Source organism: Plectropomus leopardus, chromosome 19 (assembly GCF_026936395.1).
Source record: "Plectropomus leopardus strain MGB_pleo_1.0 chromosome 19, ASM2693639v1, whole genome shotgun sequence".
Lineage (NCBI taxonomy): Eukaryota > Metazoa > Chordata > Actinopteri > Perciformes > Serranidae > Plectropomus > Plectropomus leopardus.
This window is the reverse complement of record NC_142194.1, coordinates 15,915,177-15,941,720: the sequence shown is the minus strand read 5'-3', so window position 1 is coordinate 15,941,720 and position 26,544 is coordinate 15,915,177. Positions and strand designations below refer to the sequence as shown.

Sequence of the window (26,544 nt, the reverse complement as noted above, 5' to 3'; positions counted from 1 at the left end):
GGGGTACTGAAACCCTGTCAAAACAAATAGGTTGGAATGGCTACGCATCAGCATGAACTTAGACTCAGGTGGATACGTTGGTCTCGCCTCTACGGAAATCAGTTAAGGTGGAGGCAATGTCAGACTGAAGAGGGAAACAGATGTTTACTGTGGTATCTAGACACACCTTCCCAGGCAACAGAAGGAGAGGGTGGACTCACAGTGGCTGGATAATTAAGCAATATCACACAAGAGGGAGTGTTGTTGTACTGTATATCATCACAGGTGTGATTCAGACACAGGCAATGGCTTCTGTCACCAATCATGGGAGAGGGAAGGTCAACCTTTATATCCCTGCTGGGTGAGCATCAGTCAATACTCCCTGTGCCGGGTTCAAAAGGGTCTTTGCCTCCGCACCACGTCTTCAGAAAATTGTGTTAAATAGTCTCTTAAGCACCACGTGAGGGGATACGGAGGCAGCTAAGCTGAAAATAAAAACTTAACGGGTCCACACGTACACAGAAAAGCACTCACAGAGGGTTGTTGGAGAGCACAACTGTCTCCAACGTAACCGTGAGTATAGAGATATACAACAGTGTGTTTGTTACAATTAAAAGTTTAGAACAGCTGTAAAGCGGAGTGATGCATGCAAAGTTAAAAGTCCCAGTGATGCTGTACAAATCAGCACCATTGAAATGTCTCTTGAACAATCAAATTGCTTGGTCTGAACTAAGTGTTGTATAACAGCTGGCAACTGGATCCTAGTCAGCCAGAGAGCCTTCAACTGGGAGAGCAATTCTGAGTGGCTGGGACTGTTCAGTAAGTATGTTAGGTCCAGACTGAAGAAGAATTTAATCTGTAATCTGTGATGGATGTTTTCAAAGGGAGAAGATTTAACCTTCCTTTTTTTCCAGGTAATGGCCAACCTGGGGATTAAACCTGCCTGATCATCTGATGCCATGTTTCTTTACCCTGTCAAGCTTCTTTCAGTGATGCTGTCACATTTCCAGATTTCAATAATTAACATGGAGAGTTATTATTTGCAGACGTTGCAGTGCGTCATAAACAGGAATTACCCTTTAATTACTATATGCATATTTGTGTAGATGCACATGACCAGTCCCACCAAAACTTTCACATACAATATTCACATTGTGAATACAGGATAGTTGCTCAGTGCACAGGAAGCCAAAAAAGTTCAACTGCCATGTACAAGATTGCTTTGATGATCAGCACTGCTTCCACGCAGTGTTGCACATAGCAGGCACACTAGAGACTTCTGCTGGCAGATCCAGCTACTTCCAGTTTAGCACTCTGCTAACATGAATGGCTTTCATTTGTGCAGCTCCTCCAGACTTCCCAAATGTTATTGGACATAATGGATCAAATCCTGAGAGTGAAACGAGTCATTTCACAGGGGTTGTGATGCTCAAAACAAAACTATCTTCACTTCTGGCTCCAAATAAACAAGGTGGCAAAGGATAAAATGCAAACCTCAAAGTTTCAAAATGGGTGTCTATAAACCTATGTGTAATGTCCTTATTCATTCAGTCTATGCATATACACACACACACACACACACACATATATATATATATATATATATATATATATATATATAACCCTAACCATATATATATATATATACATACATATATATATATATATATATATATATATATATATATAAAATGATCTGTTCTGCCATTTTCAGCTATAGAATAAATAACAAATTCGGTCCTTGCAAAAGTAATGGCATTTGCACAACAAATCCATGTTTTTTGTATGCTTTCTTTTTAATCCATAAAAATCATTTTGCACAGAAACCTTGCACACTGAATTTGAAGTGTTTTGACTGTTCTATTTGCAGCAAAAAAAAAATGCCAAAAAAGACAAAATGGAAAGATACATTTGCTTCACTGCAATTATCCATTGGAGTGACCGCGCTGGCTGCCAGCACTCTCTACCGGTGTCTATCATTTCGTACCACGTCTACCTGAAGGGGCTCGGCTGTCCTCTCTCCCAGATATATCCTATGTTTCATCCTTCTCTTTGTGATCATCCCCCACTTGAATGGTACCATTTAACCTGCTGAAAGTAAGCTATCGGAGTTATGAAATGATACTGCACACCCTGTTCTTCTCACAACGCAACTCTCTGAAGGCTTTTGATGGATGTGAAAAAATGCAGAAAATCTAACTGTTCGCGAAAATCTAATGACAGAGACAGTGTGTAAGTGTGATTAACACAATGTGACGCTATATATATGTATTTTTAACCTCACAACAATTTCTGATGGAAGATATGGACTGAAGAAATGGTAACAGTTGTTATCATCCTTCAATTCTTGGTGATATGTGTGTGTCAATTTTCTTTGCTTTCTACCTAGTCAATAAGTTCTCACACATGCTGGGCAAGCAAGGACAACAAGGAAGAGAAATCCTCTGCACCGCTCCTTCAAACAGGCACACCATTACCTACAGCTATTGTTCTTTTGATTACCATTTTGTACCTGACCATTTACCTAATTGTTTCATTGCAACACATTATTTTTCCATGGTGAAAGTGTGTCATGCTGACACATGCCTACTTCAAATATTTCCAAGATTTCATTACAGGTAATTAACTGTCTTTTTTCTAGGTGAGGCTGTAACTTACATATCTAATGGATGAAAAGTAACAGGCTGTTTAACTAAAAAGAAATAGACTAATGTGCTGAACCCTGAAAAAATATCAATCAAGTAAGATAACTGACCAGCCAAGGGAACTGAATGGTGAACTAAACATACATAAAAGTTGTGCTTACACAAACATAAAAAAAAGATAAAAAGGTGCAGCCCAGAGTGGGGTTTAACTGTTAAGGCTACAGGGTTTTTTTTCACTGTGTCAGAGATTTTGTCTGGATATGCCACAAGGTCAATTTAGAATAAGCATTTCAAAAAACACTTTTAGTGGTATGCAGTATTTATATGCACAAAATTTCTCTTTTAAATTAAATTGAAATTAAATCTTTTTTATGAAGAACTTTGCTATTGTCAATACTTGGAATGCAAATTTGTTTTAAACTTGTCTGTGAAGGTTTAATATGTAACATTTCCACATGAAAATGTATTAAAACGAATAGGCCTTTGTAATATACTTACAATATACTTTGTTCAGTTCTGAACTTAAATTATCCTTAATGTTTCCAACAATGTTCAAACCTGGAGAAATCAGTAATTTTATTCCAGGTAATGGTTTGTTTCATTTGGTCCCCTGTCAACTGCGTCATATCCCCTTTACTTCTTCTAGCTGCAATTCCTCTTCTCTGTCAGTGTACTAGTTATCCTATAATCAATAAAGTAGGCCACAACCTTTATCCAGGAACAAAACAACAATGGTAAACTGATAATTCATGTAATTAGTATAATTATAACATTTCTTAGCAAATGGCAGACTTATAAAAAATCATGACTACCTGCACTTTTTACCTTACTATAATCAGTAAAGTAGGTCATAACCTTTAACAGTAACAATACATACAATACAACAAAACATTTCTTATGAACTGGCAGGTGTATAAAAATACAACCAACCTATTTTGTACAAATGCTAGTTATGCTAATTACATTAATAATTGTAACACTAGTGCACGGCAGATGTCTTCAGCCCTCTCTTATAGTTAGACTGTGGAATGGACGCCGGAAACATTTCAACATCTTAAAATTCATGTTCAGTAAAGACTGACTCTAAGCATGATGGTATTTCTGCAACAATACTATATTATACAATTAAACTGGTAGAAATCGTCAGGAGATGAAAAAGCTATTTACAAAAATATATTGAACATCATTTTATATGCAACAAACAAACACTCTCCATATCAAAAAAAAACGTGGATGAAGAGCTAGAGGTAGACATTAATAAAGAAATGTGGGGATTAAAAAAAAAAAAAAACGACAGAAGTGACAAAATCAAACATATATGGAGTTTCAATGAAAAATAAGATTCTTTTGGACTCCCAACATTGTATCCAAACTGAGCCCCAGGCAAACAAGCAAATACTGGACACCATGCGGAGAGGATCGCAGGCCATGAACATATAATATGGACATGCCCTGTTACAAGTAAATGTGGCAGTGGAGTATTCAGGCTCCTCAAAAAAGTATTTGTTTCAAGCTTCCTAGAGATCAATTGTCAATCATACTTGAGAAATAAGTGATGAGGAAATTAAGTAATTACTTTCCATACTGGCAGCTTCCAAAAAAAGCGACAGCACCCCTTAATAAGAAACTCTGTATGATGTTAAGTAATGACTGGAAAGGTGTTTCTGGAGAACATCATGGTGTCATGCTAAGGTTGAACTTTTACCTTTTGATTACAAAATGTCATCACCTCATCCTTTTATCCTATATGTGGGAAATCTTGTTATATTTAGCGTATGAAGTCCTGAGTTATGACCAAAAACATAATTTGTAAGGTCACAGTGACCTTTGATCACCAAATTCTAATTAGTTCATCCTTTTAAATCCAAGTGGACATTTGTGTCAAGTTTGAAGAAATTATTCAAGTTGCTCCTAATATTGCATTTACAAGAGTAAGACCTTGACCTTGGACCATCAAAATGTAATTATTAAATTGTTGAGTTCAAGTGGACATTTGTTCCATATTTGAAATGATTCCCCCAAGTTGTTCTTGAGATATTGTGTTCAAAAGAATCGGACGGATGGACAGAAACCCCCAAAACATAATGCCTATGGCCACATCAATCGCCAGTGTGGAAGCATAAAAAATGAAAACAATAAAACAATACAACAAAAGTGGCTCTACCTGGCCTTATCTGACAGGTACAGGTTAAAAAACTTTTTCTACAACCATTCAGGAGATTCATATATGAATAGTTCCTTTCCTTGGCCTGTTTTTATTTTGTCAGTGTACTAATTATCCTATAATCAAAAAAAGTAGGTCATAATCTTTAAACAGGAACAAAACAAACAAAACATTGACATTAAACTGGTTATCCATGCATTAAGTATAATCATAGGATTTTCATAGGAACTGGCAGGTGTGTAAAACTACTACCTACCTAGTTTGTACATCTGCTTATGAAACTAATGACATTATTATAATTGTCATGCTGACACAGCCGTCTTTTATTGTAAGACTGTGGAACTGTGGACACAGGGCATGCTGCAACATCTTAATAGTCATGTTCAGTAAATATGTAGACTCCACAGTCCTACGGCAACAATACTATATTATACAATTGAAATAGTAGAAACTGTCAGGAAACTAAAAAGCTGATCACCAAATTAAAAATTGCATCATCTAGTATGAATGAATTCTCAATATAACAAAAAAATGTGATTAAGAGCTAGAGGAAGACAGTAAATAAATGTGGGGGAAAATATAAAACATATATGAAGTTTCAATGCAAAAAAATTTTGGAATGTTTTGGATACCTAACATTGTATTCAGACTGAGCCCAAGGCAAACAAGCGTCACAAACGCACAACAAACGCTTGACACAGTGGAGGAAACATTGCTGACAATGAACATATAGTTCATTCTGTTCTATATTCCTGTTCTATGTAAATTTCATAGTGGAGTGTTTCAACTACTCAGTAAAGTATTTGTTTCAAGCTCCTGATCATTATCATTGAAGTTGTTTCAAGAAATAAGAGATGAGGAAAATAAATAATTATTGAACCTACTGTTGGTGAACACTGGCTCAATAAAGAACCTCCATCCCATGACTGATGACAATCAATAATATAGAAAATCGACTGAATGGGAAAACTAGCATTACCGCTTTGCAGTTGTGTGCCTGCACAAAGTAGTCAAGTTGAACTTAAAGTTAAGTGACAGTGAAGTTGACTTTTGACCTTTTGAATATAAAATCATCACTTCATCATTATATATAATTAGACATTTGTGAGAAATTTTGTCAGAAATTAGCGTATCAATTCGTGGGAATGGCCAAAAAACATTTTTGTTGGGTCACAGTGGCCTTGACCTCTGACCACCAAATTTGAAGAGATTCTCTCAAGGTGTTTTTGAGATATTGAATTCACAAGATTGAGACAGGCCAGGTCACAGTGACCTTGACCTTTCACATATGACCATCAAAATCTAATCAGTTCATCAACCAAGTGCACATTTGTACCAAATTTAGAGAAATTCCCTCATGGTGTTTAAATAAAATACAATCACAAGATTGGGACAGATGCACAGATGGACAACCCGAAAACACAATGCCTCAGGCTAAAGTTATTGCCAGTGTGGACGCATAAAAATACTTTTAAGTTGATAATACAGAGTGTGGTGGAAATTACAGTGAGATGGTCAGTTTGATTCAAGGCAACAAAACAAGAGTGGCTCTAGACAGGCTCACCCGAAGGACCAGTACACTTGTGGTTGGAGAGGTTAATGGCAATATAGATCATATCCTCAGCAGTTTACATTGGAAAAAAAAGTGTGTTGCAAAAACCAAATTAATATTATGTTTTTGTTATTTTACAAAGAAAAATTACTGTATTGTTTTGTTGGAAGTGGAATTAGTCCCATTTTTACGGCAGTCTGATCATCTTCATTGTCCTCAATGCACAATGGAATGTTGGGTTCACCTTTTATGAGGGAGCAGCTGATACTCCAGTAACTGGTCAGACAACAGAATGATGGGACTGTGCCAGCTTTTGCAGTATAAAGCCTTGTTACGGTGCTGCAGTCTCACATAGAAGAGAGGTATGAGAACCAAAGAAGCACATATGAAAAGGTAGGTAATTTATTTTATATAAATGAGACTTTATTTTGAAACTGTTGGCTGCATAATGCTAACAATACTAAAAACTGTTATTGATTTTTGACTGAATCACAGTAAGAATTTAATTCAGAGTGTTAATGTTTTTTGATACAATAGTCAGACAAACAACCTGCATATTGCTCTGACAGCTAAAATCAATTAAAATGTCGTGTTCATTTAACATCATATAAAATGTTTTACCACATTTTAATGTTTTATTACCATTATTGCCTTGGATACATTGGTATATGTTGATGTTTTAATCTTGTTTGCTAGTTAGCAGGACATAATTTGTTACATACTGTAACAACTTACTTATGAAATACAATAGAAAATTAAGCTGAGCCATTGAACAAATGATTTGTTTTGGTGCAGATCGGTATTCAGGTACAGATCAAGGATCTCTCGACACTGCAAGATATGGCTTTTACAAACATTTGTGCCTCTAAAACTATTGTACCTACAGTGCACAAAAATATATTGGGTACATGTGAATAAAAAGCATAATGGAAATCTTAAAATACATTAAAATGAATATAAATTTAAATCTCTAAATATCTTTTGCTATTAAAAGTGCAAAACACATTTACTCTAGCTTTCTAGCTTTGATTATCTTATTTTCTTTCCTTTTAATATTATTTTGTCTGCAGGTTTTGAATTCTGGGCTTTGAGTATGGCAAGTCAAATCATGCTGCCTGTGCTGCTTTTGGGGATGATAAGTAAGTTATTGATTACATCACATTCAATAAAATTGACTTTTATATATTGTTGATGCACTTTGTGAATTCACTAAGACTTTTGTTCATTGATGAGACTCAAATATTTTTTTGGATAAAAATCAATGTGTTTGTTTTTGTAGGTACGGTGAGTCTTCGGGAGACTCCACAAGTGACTCCACAGTCAGGTAAATTGATTACTTTGAAATTATACCTATTACCCCTGGGTTACATCTAATACCACTGCTGTATGACTGTGATTTATATAAATGAGTATTTTGAACAGAAGATGTTTCAGTTGCTTCAGTTTTATGTTGAGCCAAATGTAGCTTTGTCTATTTTTAGTGTTTAAACTAGACTTATTAAAATAGAATTCTTACCTTTCTATCAGTCTAATCTTAATCCAACCCCTAAATACTAAACCACATTTAAGCAACTTTCTGTGTTCTGCATATGTGGTTCACTCTGTATATTTTTGGCATTTTTTGCTAGTGTCTCTTATTATTGTTTTAATTATACAGCATATGTGTCAGTTTTTTCATTTGTAATTCTTCGTATGTAGTCCAACTCACCTACATACATTTTGGTCTGCTACTGTTGCTTACTGCTGTTTTTAGGTGTGACCTGGCCACTACTATTATTTGTCCATATTTTCAAAATTATTGTTATAGTAAGTAGTTATTATTGTTGTTGCTGTACATCTCTCTATCTCTGTCCCCCACTCTCTATTTCCCTCCCCTTTTTCTCTCTCTCCCTCACTCCCTGTCCCACTCTCCTCCCCTCTCTCTCTCCATCTCTCCCCATATCTCTCTGAACCCCCTCCCTTTTTTTTTTCCATTTTCTAATATGGATTAGTGAGATTTTATGATGTTGATTTGTTCTGTACACAAGACATCTATTATATGTCTGTCCATTCTGGAAGAGGGATCCCTCTTCAGTTCCTCTTCCTGAGGTTTCTGACATTTATCAACCCTTGTTTAAGGATGTTTTGGGTTTTTTTTTTCTTCCAAGGACAGAGGGATGTTGTATGTTGTTAAGCTCTCCAAGGCCTATTGTGATTTGTGATATTAGACATTACAGATCAAATTGAAATGGGATTGAAATTACTATTTTTACAGCCCTCGATGCCTGTTTTGTGATTGGTAATGAACTTTGAATTGTCTTAAGTATAAAAAGTGCTACAAAAATAAATTTGCCTTTGCCTAGAATTACCGCCACCTGGTTGTAAGCCTCCACACACCAGTCAAGTTGCACTTACAGTTTATATCTATGTCTGTGAAACCTGGATGCTTCACATTCATGCTCGCCCCACCAGCACAGAAGATCTTTACCATCAGCACAGCTTCAATGTAGGCACACAAGATTAGTGTCACCAATTTAGACCAAAAAGCTGTTCCTGAGTTCTGATGTTGAGTAACGTCTAGAAAAGTGTTTTTGCAGAACATTACGCTGTAACAGTGAAGCTGAGATATACTATTATCATTATATCATATCAGACATGTGTATGAAATTTTAGCACGAGTTATTGAGTTATTTCCAAAAAGATGTTTTATGAGGTACCGTGACCTTGACCTTTGACGACCAAATTGTAGCCAGTTCATTCTTGAGTCCAAGTGGGAGCTTGCGCCAAATTTAAGAAAGCTTCCTCAATGCCATCTTTAGATATTGTATTCATTAAAATGGGACGAAAAGGTCACAGTGATCTTGACCTTTGACATATGTCCACCAAAATCTTATTAGTTCATTGTGTCCAAGTGAATATTTTAGCCAAATTTACAGATGTCCTTGAGATATCACATTTACTAGAATGAGACAGATGAGGTCACAGTGACCTTGACCTTTGACATATGACCACTAAAATCTAATCAGTTCATCCTTGAGTCCAAGTGAACGATTTTGCTGAATTTGAAGAAATTCCCTGTTCTTGAGATACTGCATTTATGAGTACAACCCAAAGACATAAATCCTGCTACCTCCAGGCCACCGAGTAAATTGTACAGTGTATATATATATATACAATATATAGGAATTTCACAGAAATTTAAAATGCACTGAGCTGAAAAAAATACCAAGTACAGTTACTATAAATGAACAGCACACAACCTAGAGTATTGAACATGGATCCTTTCATAATAGTAATTATTGTAACAATTTAGAACTCATGACAGTGTTGGTGTGACATTATTATAAAACAACAAAAGCTAAGGGTGTGGAGATTGGGCAGGTACCTCACGTTTACACCTGGCTTTGCTGTAAGGCAAACACGTAGCTGATTTTTTTTTCAAAACTTAAATAGTAACTTAATACCAGGAAGAAAGGCAGCATTTTACTGACCCCCTCTGGTTACACCTGGAATAAGGTTCAAGATGTACTCTACTGCACCTAAAGCCATGCTGACAGTGACAGTGATGTCAAGGTTTACTGACACACTATAACTTAGACTTGGCCAAAAGTAGCTTTAAACCTTCTATCTTTGTCATGGCAGACATTTTCACTTGTCATGGAAGGAAGAACACAGGTGAAACAAATTTCATTAACATGGCATAGATGATCGTTTCTGGTTGGTCAGAAAAGATTCCACAAAAACACAAATAAATCAAAAATCATCATTTTGTATACATGCTCAAACACGGATATTACTGATTAGGTGCTGTGATATAAAAAACGCTAAATATTTCAAACGCTAATATTTGGCAATATGGAATAAGCCAGTAAGGATTGGCATTCTATTTTTGGCTGAACTGCAGCAAAAAGGGCCAGTCCTATGAATGCAAAAGCCTGTCTTAACTTAACTGAGTGAATTATGAAGTTACACTACTGGTGTGGCTAGTGTTGGAGTAGTCATAATGATAGTTGCTCTTTTGGAATGAATAAGTTGGAACAGTTCTTATTTGGATCCACAAGTGGCTTTTATAGCTATGCATGGACAGTCCTCATTAATTGACTTGAACGTATCTTAAGCATGTCATGTGACATGCTACTTCACTACACTTGAAGAACAAATGGTATTGAGACTACTATGGAAAATTACAAAAGAAATTTTGACATCCAGGCATTTACACCATGGACAGTACCACTCTCAATCTGTGTGACAATCTGGCCCCAATTAAGTATACTGACTACGTACAGTCCAACAATAGTATTCCAGGTTTCGACTTGTCTTGTTATGAAAAATGTGACATCTTTGCTCTTTCTAGGACCCCTCTACCCAATTAATGGAAATTCAAACTCTGACTCAGATGATGGAAGTTCTCCCCAAATACCCCTGCAACGCCCTTTTGTGTACTTCGGCCGGCCGTATCAACAGATTTATGTATGTAAAAATATTTTTCGTAATCTGCAAAATCCATGTCTTTTGAAGGCTTTAAAAATTTTTTAATATTTTGTGGAGAACTCCAATTCAAGCAAATTACTTCAAATACAAAACCTTTGGTGTAAATGTGCAAAAATGAAAAAATATTATAACTTAAATGTTTCAAATATTAAAGTAGCATTGAATAAATATATTGTTATAAAATCTGACAACATGCAATTGTCAATGGATGACTAATAGATGGACTAATTCTCTGTTAGTAAGCATTTGTTTATTTCCAGGTAAACAACAATGGACACTTGACCTTTATGGCGCCATATAGTAGATACACAGCTAAAAGGTTTCCACTGCATGGATCCAGAGACATCATTGCTGTATTTTGGGTAGATTTAGACAACAGAAGAAATGGTCAGATCTACTACAACCAATACACCAGTGGCAATGTCATCCAACGAGCTACACAGGACATTAACGGGTACTTTCCAGGGCTGAACTTCAATGCCAGCTGGGTGTTTGTTGTAACATGGTATGAGGTGGCCTACTTTCCAAATTCAAGAACAGTAAGTCTATTCCTTTTACACGGGGTAATGCATATGATGTAGAGTATATGTGTACTTTCATTATAACCTCATTACTTTATTTTTATGAAATACACAAGTTTGTTGTTTTTTTTGTTTTTTTTTAGCAAACAACAGTCCAAGCAGTCTTGATTTCCGGTGACCAGTACTCATTTGTGCTGATGAACTATGGGAAAATAGCCTCAACAAGACGCAATGTACAGGTAAGAAACATTCAAATTATATACACTGTACTACAAGATATTATTTAAGATGCCATGCCTTTATTAAAATTGATGCAATGACAGAAATGTGCAAATACCAAAAACAAACCAATTAAACAATAAATTAATTTTATGTGACAGGCTGGATACGACACAGTTAACTCCAGTAACCATTTCACCATCCCTGGATCATTCTCTGACAATGCCTCAGGCCATGAATCAAATTTCCGCCGAAGCAGCAATGTAAATGAACCTGGTCGTTGGGCTTTTCGGGTAGACCATGGATCACAAGGCTGCACTTTTAATGGTAAGACCAAAACCAGCGCAAGGTCACCAAATGTTAACTGGTTTCAAATGATAGTAGTAGCAGTATGTTGAATTATAAGACTTTCAAAGAACCTTTCTTTTTATTTTCTTCAAAGGTCAACCTGTGCAGCTAGGTGACTCATTCTGGAGCGACAGTACCTGTGCACAGAAGTGCACCTGCACCACAGCAGGCCTGCAGTGTCAAAGCCAACCCTGTGCCTTTTCCCAAATCTGCCGACCTGCTGCCTTTCAGTTCTCTTGCCAGACGGTGCAAAGAGGCACTTGCACAATAAGTGGTGATCCACATTACTATACCTTCGATAACAGAGTGTTTCACTTCCAGGGCACCTGCACTTATGTTCTCTCAGAGCAATGTGGTCGCGGGCTGCCCTACTATAGAGTAGAAGGCAAGAACGAGCACCGGGGCAGTACTCGAGTCTCTTGGACACGACTGGTCAAAGTGTACGTCTATAATGAAACCATTGAGCTTGTCAAGGGACATCGTGCTCAGGCCAAGGTTGGTGTTTTATATTATATATGTTATATATCTATATATATATATGTGTGTGTGTGTGTGTGTGTCTTTATTTTTAAGCTTTTTAAGCTGTGACTTTTTTCCAATGATTGATTCAAATGATAAATATATACAACCCTTAACAAACTTGATGGTGTCCCTACAGGTTAACGGACTCTTCACATCCACTCCCTTCTTCCTTAGAAATGGCATGGTCCAGGTTTATGAGTCGGGTTTTTCTGTGGTCGTCAGCACTGACTTTGGCTTGAAGGTGTCTTATGACACGGACAGTTATGTCAGGATCAGTGTGCCCTACACTTACCAGAATGCAACATGTGGCCTGTGTGGAAACTTCAATAATCGCCCTGAAGATGACTTCAGAACCAGCAGAGGTGAGCTTGTGAGCTCTGATGTGGTTTTTGCCAACAGTTGGCAAGCATCAGGACAGGACGAGCCTAATTGTGAGCCACAGTGTAGAGGTCTGGACTGTGCTGCCTGCACTGAGGCTCAGACAGCTTTATACAGCAACAATGCCCATTGTGGTATCCTGCAGAGCAGGTCTGGACCTTTTGCTGTTTGCCATGAGCACCTTTCCCCACAGGCCTTTGTAGAGAGTTGTGTTTATGATCTTTGTCTGGGAGGAGGGTATCAACCCATTCTGTGCCAAGCCCTAAACGTGTATGCAAGTCAATGTCAAGAGAGTGGTATAGAGCTGCCAAGCTGGAGGAGACCAGGCTTCTGTGGTATGTCTGTCAATCAATCAGCATTAATTCAAATATTCCTTTTGGGTAAAATGTCCATTATTTCAAGATCAATGTTGTTTCCTTTTGTCTAGAAATCCCCTGCCCTGCCAACAGTCACTTTGAGTCCCAAGGCACAGGATGTCCAGCTACTTGCATCAATCCCAATTCTACCCACAACTGTCCTCTCCCTGCCCAGGAAAGCTGCATCTGCAATTCAGGCTATGTCCTTAGTGCTGGAGTCTGCGTCCCTCATGCTGAGTGTGGCTGCAGTTTTGAGGGTCGCTACTACCGCTCTGGAGACACTGTAATACTAGATGAGGACTGTGGGAGACGTTGTAGCTGCAGTTATGGCACCATGACCTGCCGCTCCCATGGTTGCGGCCCACTTGAATCATGCAGTGTTGAAGAGGGAGAAAGAGGCTGCAGACCTAAGAATAATGCAACATGCTGGATAAGAGGCCCACGAACATATCAAACTTTTGATGGACTGACATACCAGTATCCTGGAGCATGTCGATTAACTCTTGCAAAAGTAATGGGATCATCTAGTCACCCACATTTTGTGGTGACAGCTGAAAAAGTGCCCAAAGGCCAACAAGGTTTTGCCCGGGTACTGAAGTTTGAGGCAGAGGGAAAACAAATTTCTATTGAAATGACAAGTAGCAGCAAAGTTCAGGTGAGTCACAAATGTATTTTAATAGAAATGAGTTGTATCAAGAAATAGAATTATTTCTGTCTGGCGTGTTTCACCTTGTCACCCATAAAATCTGACATTGGCTGTTTAAATGGCCCTTTAGGTTGACGGTCAGCGGATCAGACTACCCTTCAGCTCAGCATCCAACAGAATCCAGATCTACCATAGCAGCATTCACAGTATCATCCTTCGTACCTCCTTTGGTGTAACGGTGCAGACAGTCTGGCCTCACTTTGTGCGTGTCACTGCACCTGGCATCTACAGTAATTCATTGGGTGGGCTTTGTGGTAATTACAATGGTCAACCGCATGACGACTTCCGTACACCCAATGGCATTCTGGTCAACAGTTTTCAGGAGTTTGGAGACAGTTGGCGAGATGGCTCCCTCTCTGCACACTGTGTGGAAAGTGTAAATCAGAACTCTACAATAAACTACAATTCTAGTGAGTACTGTGGCATTCTTGGCTTACCGCATGGACCGTTTGGCCAGTGTTGGGACATGGCGAAACTACGCCAGAATGTGAATGCATGTGTGGAGATAATAAGGACGTCTAGAAATCCTGCTTCAGCACGATGTGAGGTCCTGAGCGATTATGCACTGATGTGTCAACAGAAGGGCATCGCCCTTGGACACTGGAGGAATGCAGCTGACTGTGGTACGTATTTTGACCCCTTGGTGTAGGTGGCTTTATATATAATCAATGCTTTCATTTAATGGAAACCTTTGTTTTTCTCTAGAGCAAAACTGCCCTCAAAACAGCCATTATGAAGTCTGTGGAACATCATGTCCTGCCACCTGCCCCAGTCTCTCTTTCCCTTTTGACTGTGGTACTGTGTGCCAGGAGGGTTGCCAGTGTGATGATGGTTTTGTCCTGAATGGCAATCAATGTGTGCTACCAACAGAGTGTGGATGCTATCACCAAGGACGCTATTGGCAAGACAGTGAACAGTTCTGGGATGGTGAGGAGTGTCAAAGCTTGTGCACCTGTGATGGCACTACTGGGGCAGTCCACTGTATCCCCAACTCCTGTGGTCCCCACGAGTCTTGCCGTGTGGTGGAGGGTGAGTTTGGCTGCCATCCCAACCCTCATGGAACGTGCTCTGCCTCAGGAGACCCTCACTACAAGACCTTTGATCGCAAGGCCTATGACTTCCAGGGAACCTGCCGCTATACTCTGGCCACCCTTTGTAATTACACCGAGGGACTCCACCAATTTTCGGTGGAGGCTAAAAATGAGCCTTTGACTGGAAGGCGAGTTTCAACAACAGCTGAAGTTTTTGTGAATGTGTGGGGCTATCAAGTGCATATGTCGAGGGACAGCCCTGGTGTGGTAAAAGTGAGTTATCAAATCATTCTTCTCACCTCAATCTATTTTCAACCTGTTTCACTCTGCTTAGATGCATGCATCCTTGGCTGACATTACTGTCTTTCAGAGGTTGTAGCTGGATGAGTTTTAATGCTAAAGTGAATACTGGTATCATATAAAATATAAGATGTTATGCTAGCTTTTCAGAAAGACTGTCAAATTGTGCTTCAGAGCAGGGCTTAATCTTAACAATGGAAAAACTGGCATGACCATCTATACAGGGGTCATTTGACCTGTCATCTTAAGATATCTGAATGAAAACACATTTCTTTTTGTACTCACAAGCCTCCCTGGGTGAGCTATAGACATTACTATACTTTATGCCAATCCCTGCAGATTTGGGTGAAAAAGAAACTGCTTTTCTCATACAGTACAAATGTGGGTTGTGTGATCACATAGTTTAAACCCAAATCCAAGTTTCAAGTTACTCTTCTGATTTTAATTGTCTTATGTTAAAGGTAAATGGAGTAACAAGAAACTTGCCTGTTCTCTTGAATGGAAGTCGTGTTTCTATCTTTGCAAGAGGATCTCGCATGATTGTAAGAACTGATTTTGGCCTGAGAGTTAAATACAATGGAGCAACAAGAGTAACTATCTCTACACCATCACATTACAGGTATCTGACATTTAATGAAGGCTATGTTTGAATGTTTTGGTTGCGTTTTCGAAAATGAATACGATCTTAATTATTACACACATAACTTCAACCTATTTATACATTTTTGACTCTGGATTTATTAAAATGTCATCAATGCAGAGGAAAAACCTGTGGACTTTGTGGAAACTTCAATGGAAATCCAAATGATGAGTTCCAAACCCCATCAGGAATGATGGTCTCCACTCCAGATGAGTTTGGGGCAGCTTGGAAAGTGGAAGGTGACAACAATTGCAGTGATGGGTGTGGCTCCTCCTGTCCACAATGCACCAATGAGCTACCTGCAAGGGCCAAATGTGACATAATTCAGGCAGCTGGTGGCCCCCTCAGCTTCTGCCATGAGCATGTGGACCCAGAGCCATATTTCAAAGACTGTGTGTTTGATGTTTGTGTGATGGGAAATCACGGCCAAGAAATTCTGTGCAGGGCCATTGAGGCTTACGTCAGTGCCTGTCAGTCTGCTGATGTTCAAATCTACCCATGGAGACAAAACACCACTTGTAGTAAGTCCATCAGTCAATGTGATACTGATGTTCTATAAAAACAGCCTTGACATACTAATATTTTCTAAGATAACGTCTCTTGACCTTCTGAATCTACGTATGCCATTAGTTAACTGACTGAGGTGAATCATTTTTATAAATCTGACATCCATCATTTGTTCCCTCGCTCATAAAAGGACCTGACTGTGAAACCCCCCACAGCCATTATGAGCTGTGTGGTACCGACTGCGGCCACACCTGTGCCAGCAGCATTGATGCTGCCTGTGAGCAGGGTTGCTCTGAGGGATGTTTCTGTGACGAAGGTTTTCTCAGGAGCGGGACGAGATGTGTCCCTGTGGAAAGCTGTGGCTGTCAGTATGCAGGCTTCTACTACAATGTAAGTCAATTTCCTGTCAATACTTTCCATGGTTACAATATGCAACATTTCCATGAGAAACTCTTCTTTACTCTTTTTCATGTTGCAGGCTGGTGAGTCCTTCTGGACAGAAGGTTGCTCCCAGCAATGTGAGTGTCATGCTCCCAATGACCTGCGCTGCTCTGCTGCATCTTGCACTTCGACACAAGAGTGCACCATCAAAAATGGCCAGCTGGGCTGTTTCGATGATTTCTCTACATGCACTGCGTGGGGGGACCCACACTACATCACCTTCGATCACAAGGCCTACAACTTCCAGGGAACCTGCCGTTATGTTTTAGCCACACTTTGTAACAACAGTGATGTGCTCCATGGATTTTCAGTGGAAGCCAAGAATGAGCAGCTGGGAGACTCGACAGTGTCAATCACGGCTGAAGTTTTTGTCAATGTGTGGGGCTATGATGTGCATCTGTCCAGGGATAGCCCGGGTGTGGTAAAAGTAAGTTAACAAACTTTTCAATGATTGCACACATTCTTAATGAAATATAATTTTCAAAAGCACCAGATGGTTACTAAACAAATACAAATATATGATCGTCCTTTAAATTCTGTTTTTCCAATATTAAAGGTGAATGGAGTAATGAAAAACCTACCTATACGCTTGAATGGAACTCGTGTTTCTATCTATGCAAGAGGATCTCACACACATCTCACTACTGATTTTGGCCTGACTGTGAAGTACAACGGAAGGAGTAGAGCATTCATCTCTGTACCTTCAAGTTATAGGTATCCCCCAAATTGAAATACTTTCTTGAAAATTTTAAAAATCAATCTCAGTATATATTGGATACACGAACTTGCGATCAATCTAAATACTGTCATCAATGCAGAGGAAAAACATGTGGACTTTGTGGAAACTTCAATGGAAACCCAAAGGATGAGTTCCACACCCCATCTGGAATGATGGTCACCACTCCAGATGAGTTTGGGGCAGCTTGGAAAGTGGAAGGCGACGACACATGCAGTGATGGGTGTGGCTCTTCCTGTCCACAATGCACCAATGACCTCCCTGCCAGAGCCCAATGCGATGTGATTCAGGCAAATGACGGTCCCTTCAGCTCCTGCCATCAGCAGGTTGACCCAGAGTCATATTACAATGACTGTGTGTTTGATGTATGTGTCGCTGGAAATGATTCCTTATGTGGGGCCATTGAAACATATGTCAGCGCCTGTCAGTCTGCTAATGTTCAAGTCAACCCGTGGAGACAGGATACCCCCTGCAGTAAGTAAACCACCCAACGTGTTGTTTTTCTACGATACAAAAAGCTCGACAAAGAATCAGTTTTCTCTTGAAAAAAGTTTCTTGACCTACTGAATCTACGTATGCCATTAGTTAATTGACTGAGGTGAATCATTTTTATGAATCTGACATCCATCATTTGTTCCCTTGCTCATAAAAGGACCTGACTGTGAAACCCCCCACAGCCATTATGAGCTGTGTGGTACCGACTGCGGCCACACCTGTGCCAGCAGCATTGATGCTGCCTGTGAGCAGGGTTGCTCTGAGGGATGTTTCTGTGACGAAGGTTTTCTCAGGAGCGGGACGAGATGTGTCCCTGTGGAAAGCTGTGGCTGTCAGTATGCAGGCTTCTACTACAATGTAAGTCAATTTCCTGTCAATACTTTCCATGGTTACAATATGCAACATTTCCATGAGAAACTCTTCTTTACTCTTTTCATGTTGCAGGCTGGTGAGTCCTTCTGGACAGAAGGTTGCTCCCAGCGATGTGAGTGTCATGCTCCCAATGACCTGCGCTGCTCTGCTGCATCTTGCACTTGACACAAGAGTGCACCATCAAAATGGCCAGCTGGGCTGTTTCGACGATTTCACTACATGCACTGCGTGGGGGGACCCACACTACATCACCTTCGATCACAAGGCCTACAACTTCCAGGGAACCTGCCGTTATGTTTTGGCCACACTTTGTAACAACAGTGATGTGCTCCATGGATTTTCAGTTGAGGCCAAGAATGAGCAGCTGGGAGACTCGACAGTGTCAATCACGGCTGAAGTTTTTGTCAATGTGTGGGGCTATGATGTGCATCTGTCCAGGGATAGCCCGGGTGTGGTAAAAGTAAGTTAACAAACTTTTCAATGATTGCACACATTCTTAATGAAATATAATTTTCAAAAGCACCAGATAGTTACAAAACAAATACAAATATATAATCGTCCTTTAAATTCTGTTTTTCCAATATTAAAGGTGAATGGAGTAACGAAAAACCTACCTATTCGCTTGAATGGAACTCGTGTTTCTATCTATGCAAGAGGATCTCACACACATCTCACTACTGATTTTGGCCTGACTGTGAAGTACAATGGAAGGAGTAGAGCATTCATCTCTGTACCTTCAAGTTACAGGTATCCCCCAAATTGAAATACTTTCTTGAAAATTTTAAAAATCAATCTTACTATATATTGGATACACAAACTTGCGATCTATCTAAATGCTGTCATCAATGCAGAGGAAAAACATGTGGACTTTGTGGAAACTTCAATGGAAACCCAAATGATGAGTTCCACACCCCATCTGGAATGATGGTCACCACTCCAGATGAGTTTGGGGCAGCTTGGAAAGTGGAAGGCGACGACACATGCAGTGATGGGTGTGGCTCTTCCTGTCCACAATGCACCAATGACCTCCTGCCAGAGCCCAATGCGATGTGATTCAGGCAAATGATGGTCCCTTCAGCTCCTGCCATCAGCAGGTCGACCCAGAGCCATATTACACTGACTGTGTGTTTGATGTATGTATCGCTGGAAATGATTCCTTATGTGGGGCCATTGAAACATATGTCAGCGCCTGTCAGTCTGCTAATGTTCAAGTCAACCCGTGGAGACAGGATACCCCCTGCAGTAAGTAAACCACCCAACGTGTTGTTTTTCTACGATACAAAAAGCTCGACAAAGAATCAGTTTTCTCTTAAAAAAAGTTTCTTGACCTACTGAATCTACGTATGCCATTAGTTAATTGACTGAGGTGAATCATTTTTATAAATCTGACATCCATCATTTGTTCCCTCACTCAAAAAAGGACCTGACTGTGAAACCCCCCACAGCCATTATGAGCTGTGTGGTACCGACTGCGGCCACACCTGTGCCAGCAGCATTGATACTGCCTGTGAGCAGGGTTGCTCTGAGGGATGTTTCTGTGTGAAGGTTTTCTCAGGAGCAGGACGAGATGTGTCCCTGTGGAAAGCTGTGGCTGTCAGTATGCAGGCTTCTACTACAATGTAAGTCAATTTCCTGTTAATACTTTCCATGGTTACAATATGCAATATTTCCATGAGAAACTCTTCTATACTCTTCTCATGTTGCAGGCTGGTGAGTCCTTCTGGACAGAAGGTTGCTCCCAGCGATGTGAGTGTCATGCTCCCAATGACCTGCGCTGCTCTGCTGCATCTTGCACTTCGACACAAGAGTGCACCATCAAAAATGGCCAGCTGGGCTGTTTCGACGATTTCACTACATGCACTGCGTGGGGGACCCACACTACATCACCTTCGATCACAAGGCCTACAACTTCCAGGAAACCTGCCGTTATGTTTTGGCCACACTTTGTAACAACAGTGATGTGCTCCATGGATTTTCAGTGGAGGCCAAGAATGAGCAGCTGGGAGACTCGACAGTGTCAATCACGGCTGAAGTTTTTGTCAATGTGTGGGGCTATGATGTGCATCTGTCCAGGGATAGCCCGGGTGTGGTAAAAGTAAGTTAACAAACTTTTCAATGATTGCACACATTCTTAATGAAATATAATTTTCAAAAGCACCAGATGGTTACTAAACAAATACAAATATATGATCGTCCTTTAAATTCTGTTTTTCCAATATTAAAGGTGAATGGAGTAACGAAAAACCTACCTATTCGCTTGAATGGAACTCGTGTTTCTATCTATGCAAGAGGATCTCACACACATCTCACTACTGATTTTGGCCTGACTGTGAAGTACAACGGAAGGAGTAGAGCATTCATCTCTGTACCTTCAAGTTATAGGTATCCCCCAAATTGAAATACTTTCTTGAAAATTTTAAAAATCAATCTCAGTATATATTGGATACACGAACTTGCGATCAATCTAAATACTGTCATCAATGCAGAGGAAAAACATGTGGACTTTGTGGAAACTTCAATGGAAACCCAAAGGATGAGTTCCACACCCCATCTGGAATGATGGTCACCACTCCAGATGAGTTTGGGGCAGCTTGGAAAGTGGAAGGCGACGACACATGCAGTGATGGGTGTGGCTCTTCCTGTCCACAATGCACCAATGACCTCCTGCCAGAGCCCAATGCGATGTGATTCAGGCAAATGACGGTCCCTTCAGCTCCTGCCATCAGCAGGTTGACCCAGAGTCATATTACAATGACTGTGTGTTTGATGTATGTGTCGCTGGAAATGATTCCTTATGTGGGGCCATTGAAACATATGTCAGCGCCTGTCAGTCTGCTAATGTTCAAGTCAACCCGTGGAGACAGGATACCCCCTGCAGTAAGTAAACCACCCAACGTGTTGTTTTTCTACGATACAAAAAGCTCGACAAAGAATCAGTTTTCTCTTGAAAAAAGTTTCTTGACCTACTGAATCTACGTATGCCATTAGTTAATTGACTGAGGTGAATCATTTTTATGAATCTGACATCCATCATTTGTTCCCTCGCTCATAAAAGGACCTGACTGTGAAACCCCCCACAGCCATTATGAGCTGTGTGGTACCGACTCATGGCCACACCTGTGCCAGCAGCATTGATGCTGCCTGTGAGCAGGGTTGCTCTGAGGGATGTTTCTGTGACGAAGGTTTTCTCAGGAGCGGGACGAGATGTGTCCCTGTGGAAAGCTGTGGCTGTCAGTATGCAGGCTTCTACTACAATGTAAGTCAATTTCCTGTCAATACTTTCCATGGTTACAATATGCAACATTTCCATGAGAAACTCTTCTTTACTCTTTTCATGTTGCAGGCTGGTGAGTCCTTCTGGACAGAAGGTTGCTCCCAGCGATGTGAGTGTCATGCTCCCAATGACCTGCGCTGCTCTGCTGCATCTTGCACTTCGACACAAGAGTGCACCATCAAAAATGGCCAGCTGGGCTGTTTCGACGATTTCACTACATGCACTGCGTGGGGGGACCCACACTACATCACCTTCGATCACAAGGCCTACAACTTCCAGGGAACCTGCCGTTATGTTTTGGCCACACTTTGTAACAACAGTGATGTGCTCCATGGATTTTCAGTTGAGGCCAAGAATGAGCAGCTGGGAGACTCGACAGTGTCAATCACGGCTGAAGTTTTTGTCAATGTGTGGGGCTATGATGTGCATCTGTCCAGGGATAGCCCGGGTGTGGTAAAAGTAAGTTAACAAACTTTTCAATGATTGCACACATTTTTAATGAAATATAATTTTCAAAAGCACCAGATAGTTACAAAACAAATACAAATATATAATCGTCCTTTAAATTCTGTTTTTCCAATATTAAAGGTGAATGGAGTAACGAAAAACCTACCTATTCGCTTGAATGGAACTCGTGTTTCTATCTATGCAAGAGGATCTCACACACATCTCACTACTGATTTTGGCCTGACTGTGAAGTACAATGGAAGGAGTAGAGCATTCATCTCTGTACCTTCAAGTTACAGGTATCCCCCAAATTGAAATACTTTCTTGAAAATTTTAAAAATCAATCTTACTATATATTGGATACACAAACTTGCGATCTATCTAAATGCTGTCATCAATGCAGAGGAAAAACATGTGGACTTTGTGGAAACTTCAATGGAAACCCAAATGATGAGTTCCACACCCCATCTGGAATGATGGTCACCACTCCAGATGAGTTTGGGGCAGCTTGGAAAGTGGAAGGCGACGACACATGCAGTGATGGGTGTGGCTCTTCCTGTCCACAATGCACCAATGACCTCCCTGCCAGAGCCCAATGCGATGTGATTCAGGCAAATGACGGTCCCTTCAGCTCCTGCCATCAGCAGGTCGACCCAGAGCCATATTACACTGACTGTGTGTTTGATGTATGTATCGCTGGAAATGATTCCTTATGTGGGGCCATTGAAACATATGTCAGCGCCTGTCAGTCTGCTAATGTTCAAGTCAACCCGTGGAGACAGGATACCCCCTGCAGTAAGTAAACCACCCAACGTGTTGTTTTTCTACGATACAAAAAGCTCGACAAAGAATCAGTTTTCTCTTAAAAAAAGTTTCTTGACCTACTGAATCTACGTATGCCATTAGTTAATTGACTGAGGTGAATCATTTTTATGAATCTGACATCCATCATTTGTTCCCTCGCTCATAAAAGGACCTGACTGTGAAACCCCCCACAGCCATTATGAGCTGTGTGGTACCGACTGCGGCCACACCTGTGCCAGCAGCATTGATGCTGCCTGTGAGCAGGGTTGCTCTGAGGGATGTTTCTGTGACGAAGGTTTTCTCAGGAGCAGGACGAGATGTGTCCCTGTGGAAAGCTGTGGCTGTCAGTATGCAGGCTTCTACTACAATGTAAGTCAATTTCCTGTTAATACTTTCCATGGTTACAATATGCAATATTTCCATGAGAAACTCTTCTATACTCTTCTCATGTTGCAGGCTGGTGAGTCCTTCTGGACAGAAGGTTGCTCCCAGCGATGTGAGTGTCATGCTCCCAATGACCTGCGCTGCTCTGCTGCATCTTGCACTTCGACACAAGAGTGCACCATCAAAAATGGCCAGCTGGGCTGTTTCGACGATTTCACTACATGCACTGCGTGGGGGGACCCACACTACATCACCTTCGATCACAAGGCCTACAACTTCCAGGGAACCTGCCGTTATGTTTTAGCCACACTTTGTAACAACAGTGATGTGCTCCATGGATTTTCAGTGGAAGCCAAGAATGAGCAGCTGGGAGACTCGACAGTGTCAATCACGGCTGAAGTTTTTGTCAATGTGTGGGGCTATGATGTGCATCTGTCCAGGGATAGCCCGGGTGTGGTAAAAGTAAGTTAACAAACTTTTCAATGATTGCACACATTCTTAATGAAATATAATTTTCAAAAGCACCAGATAGTTACAAAACAAATACAAATATATAATCGTCCTTTAAATTCTGTTTTTCCAATATTAAAGGTGAATGGAGTGACGAAAAACCTACCTATTCGCTTGAATGGAACTCGTGTTTCTATCTATGCAAGAGGATCTCACACACATCTCACTACTGATTTTGGCCTGACTGTGAAGTACAATGGAAGGAGTAGAGCATTCATCTCTATACCTTCAAGTTACAGGTATCCCCCAAATTGAAATACTTTCTTGAAAATTTTAAAAATCAATCTTACTATATATTGGATACACAAACTTGCGATCTATCTAAATGCTGTCATCAATGCAGAGGAAAAACATGTGGACTTTGTGGAAACTTCAATGGAAACCCAAATGATGAGTTCCACACCCCATCTGGAATGATGGTCACCACTCCAGATGAGTTTGGGGCAGCTTGGAAAGTGGAAGGCGACGACACATGCAGTGATGGGTGTGGCTCTTCCTGTCCACAATGCACCAATGACCTCCCTGCCAGAGCCCAATGCGATGTGATTCAGGCAAATGACGGTCCCTTCAGCTCCTGCCATCAGCAGGTTGACCCAGAGTCATATTACAATGACTGTGTGTTTGATGTATGTGTCGCTGGAAATGATTCCTTATGTGGGGCCATTGAAACATATGTCAGCGCCTGTCAGTCTGCTAATGTTCAAGTCAACCCGTGGAGACAGGATACCCCCTGCAGTAAGTAAACCACCCAACGTGTTGTTTTTCTACGATACAAAAAGCTCGACAAAGAATCAGTTTTCTCTTGAAAAAAGTTTCTTGACCTACTGAATCTACGTATGCCATTAGTTAATTGACTGAGGTGAATCATTTTTATGAATCTGACATCCATCATTTGTTCCCTCGCTCATAAAAGGACCTGACTGTGAAACCCCCCACAGCCATTATGAGCTGTGTGGTACCGACTGCGGCCACACCTGTGCCAGCAGCATTGATGCTGCCTGTGAGCAGGGTTGCTCTGAGGGATGTTTCTGTGACGAAGGTTTTCTCAGGAGCGGGACGAGATGTGTCCCTGTGGAAAGCTGTGGCTGTCAGTATGCAGGCTTCTACTACAATGTAAGTCAATTTCCTGTTAATACTTTCCATGGTTACAATATGCAACATTTCCATGAGAAACTCTTCTTTACTCTTTTCATGTTGCAGGCTGGTGAGTCCTTCTGGACAGAAGGTTGCTCCCAGCGATGTGAGTGTCATGCTCCCAATGACCTGCGCTGCTCTGCTGCATCTTGCACTTCGACACAAGAGTGCACCATCAAAAATGGCCAGCTGGGCTGTTTTGACGAAGTGAACACCTGCACTGTGGAAGCCAACCATTACATCACCTTCGATCACAAGGCCTACAACTTCCAGGGAACCTACCGTTATGTTTTGGCCACACTTTGTAACAACAGTGATGTGCTCCATGGATTTTCATTGGAGGCCAAGAATGAGCAGCTGGGAGACTCGACAGTGTTGATGACAGCTGAAGTTTTTCTAAAGGTGTGGGGCTATGAAGTGCATATGTCAAGGGAAAGCCACAATGTCGTAAAAGTAAGTTGGTAAACATTTGAAAGATTGCAGAAATTTCTTATGAAATCTTATCTGCACTGGATAAAACTGATATCATTTTCAAAAGCACCAGAAAGTTTCAACTCAAAGGCAAATCTGTGATTGTTCATCAACGTCTGTTTTTCCAATATTAAAGGTGAATGGAGTAACAAAATACCTACCTATTCTCTTGAATGGAACTGGTGTCTCTATCTACACAAGAGGATCTTACATATATCTCAGTACTGATTTTGGCCTGACTGTGAAGTACAATGGAGGGAGTAGAGTATTCATCTCTGTACCTTCCAGTTACAGGTATCTGACAGATTTGAATGATTTCTTCAACAATAAATAATTAATGTTATCATACAGTATATTTGATACAAGTAGTTTACTTTTTAACATATTACATTTTAAATATTTGTCAACAATTCAGAGGAAAGACATGTGGACTTTGTGGAAACTTCAATGGAAACCCAAATGATGAGTTCCACACCCCATCTGGAATGATGGTCACCACTCCAGATGAGTTTGGGGCAGCTTGGAAAGTGGAAGGCAACGACACATACAGTATTGGGTGTGGTTCATCCTGTCAACAATGCACCAATGACCTCCCTGCCAGAGCCCAATGTGATGTGATTCAGGCAACTGATGGTCCCTTCAGTTCCTGCCATGAGCAGGTGGACCCAGAGCCATATTACAATGACTGTGTGTTTGATGTATGTGATGTGGGAAATGATTCGCTTTGCGGGGCCATTGAGGCGTACGTCAGTGCCTGTCAGTCTGCTAATGTTGGAATCAACCACTGGCGACACAACACCCCCTGTAGTAAGTCAACAACTCAATGTGTTGCTTTTACTCTTTACAAAACGCTTCACAATACATAATACAGTCTCATCATCTACTGGATCTACATACCCTTACTTTTTGACTGTAGTTATTCAATTTTATCCATCTTACATCCATCATTTGTTTCCCTACTTATAAAAGGACCTGACTGTGAAACTGCAAACAGCCATTATGAGCTGTGTGGTACCGACTGTGGTCACACCTGTGCCAGCAGCATTAATGCCTCCTGTGAGCAGGGTTGCTCTGAGGGATGTTTCTGTGATGAAGGTTTTCTCAGGAATGGTACAAGATGTGTACCTATTGAGAGCTG

General features: G+C 40.6%; 4 protein-coding genes across 4 annotated transcripts in view; 3 read left to right on the top strand and 1 right to left on the bottom strand.

The window, feature by feature from the left end:
• LOC121958772 (neurexophilin-1-like) overlaps positions 1 to 26,544 on the bottom strand; it is a 111,201-nt gene that overhangs the window by 67,460 nt on the left and 17,197 nt on the right. The gene's annotated exons all lie outside the window — the stretch shown is intronic.
• LOC121959172 (alpha-tectorin-like) overlaps positions 1 to 26,544 on the top strand; it is a 47,158-nt gene that overhangs the window by 15,711 nt on the left and 4,903 nt on the right. The gene's annotated exons all lie outside the window — the stretch shown is intronic.
• On the top strand, positions 10,540 to 17,997 carry LOC121964230 (alpha-tectorin-like). The gene is made up of 16 exons (XM_088070469.1): positions 10,540 to 10,546; positions 10,674 to 10,789; positions 11,071 to 11,349; positions 11,475 to 11,570; positions 11,712 to 11,877; positions 11,993 to 12,393; positions 12,557 to 13,133; positions 13,226 to 13,809; positions 13,931 to 14,483; positions 14,566 to 15,164; positions 15,653 to 15,810; positions 15,952 to 16,352; positions 16,529 to 16,728; positions 16,817 to 17,206; positions 17,336 to 17,493; positions 17,598 to 17,997. Exons 1-16 carry the CDS (start codon positions 10,540 to 10,542, stop codon positions 17,995 to 17,997), a joined length of 5,085 nt encoding a protein of 1,694 aa, XP_087926595.1.
• On the top strand, positions 21,879 to 22,906 carry LOC148186331 (alpha-tectorin; the record flags this gene model as incomplete). The annotated part of the gene is made up of 3 exons (XM_088070468.1): positions 21,879 to 22,115; positions 22,245 to 22,402; positions 22,507 to 22,906. Coding segments are annotated over 3 exons (795 nt in total), but the record flags the coding sequence as incomplete, so codon positions are not given.

Bases quoted from the DNA above. Each gene is read 5' to 3' on its own strand.
- LOC121964230 (XM_088070469.1), top strand. The intron at 12,394-12,556 runs GTTGGTGTTTTA...GTGTCCCTACAG, and splicing joins GACATCGTGCTCAGGCCAAG to GTTAACGGACTCTTCACATC. The intron at 15,165-15,652 runs GTGAGTTATCAA...CTTATGTTAAAG, and splicing joins ACAGCCCTGGTGTGGTAAAA to GTAAATGGAGTAACAAGAAA.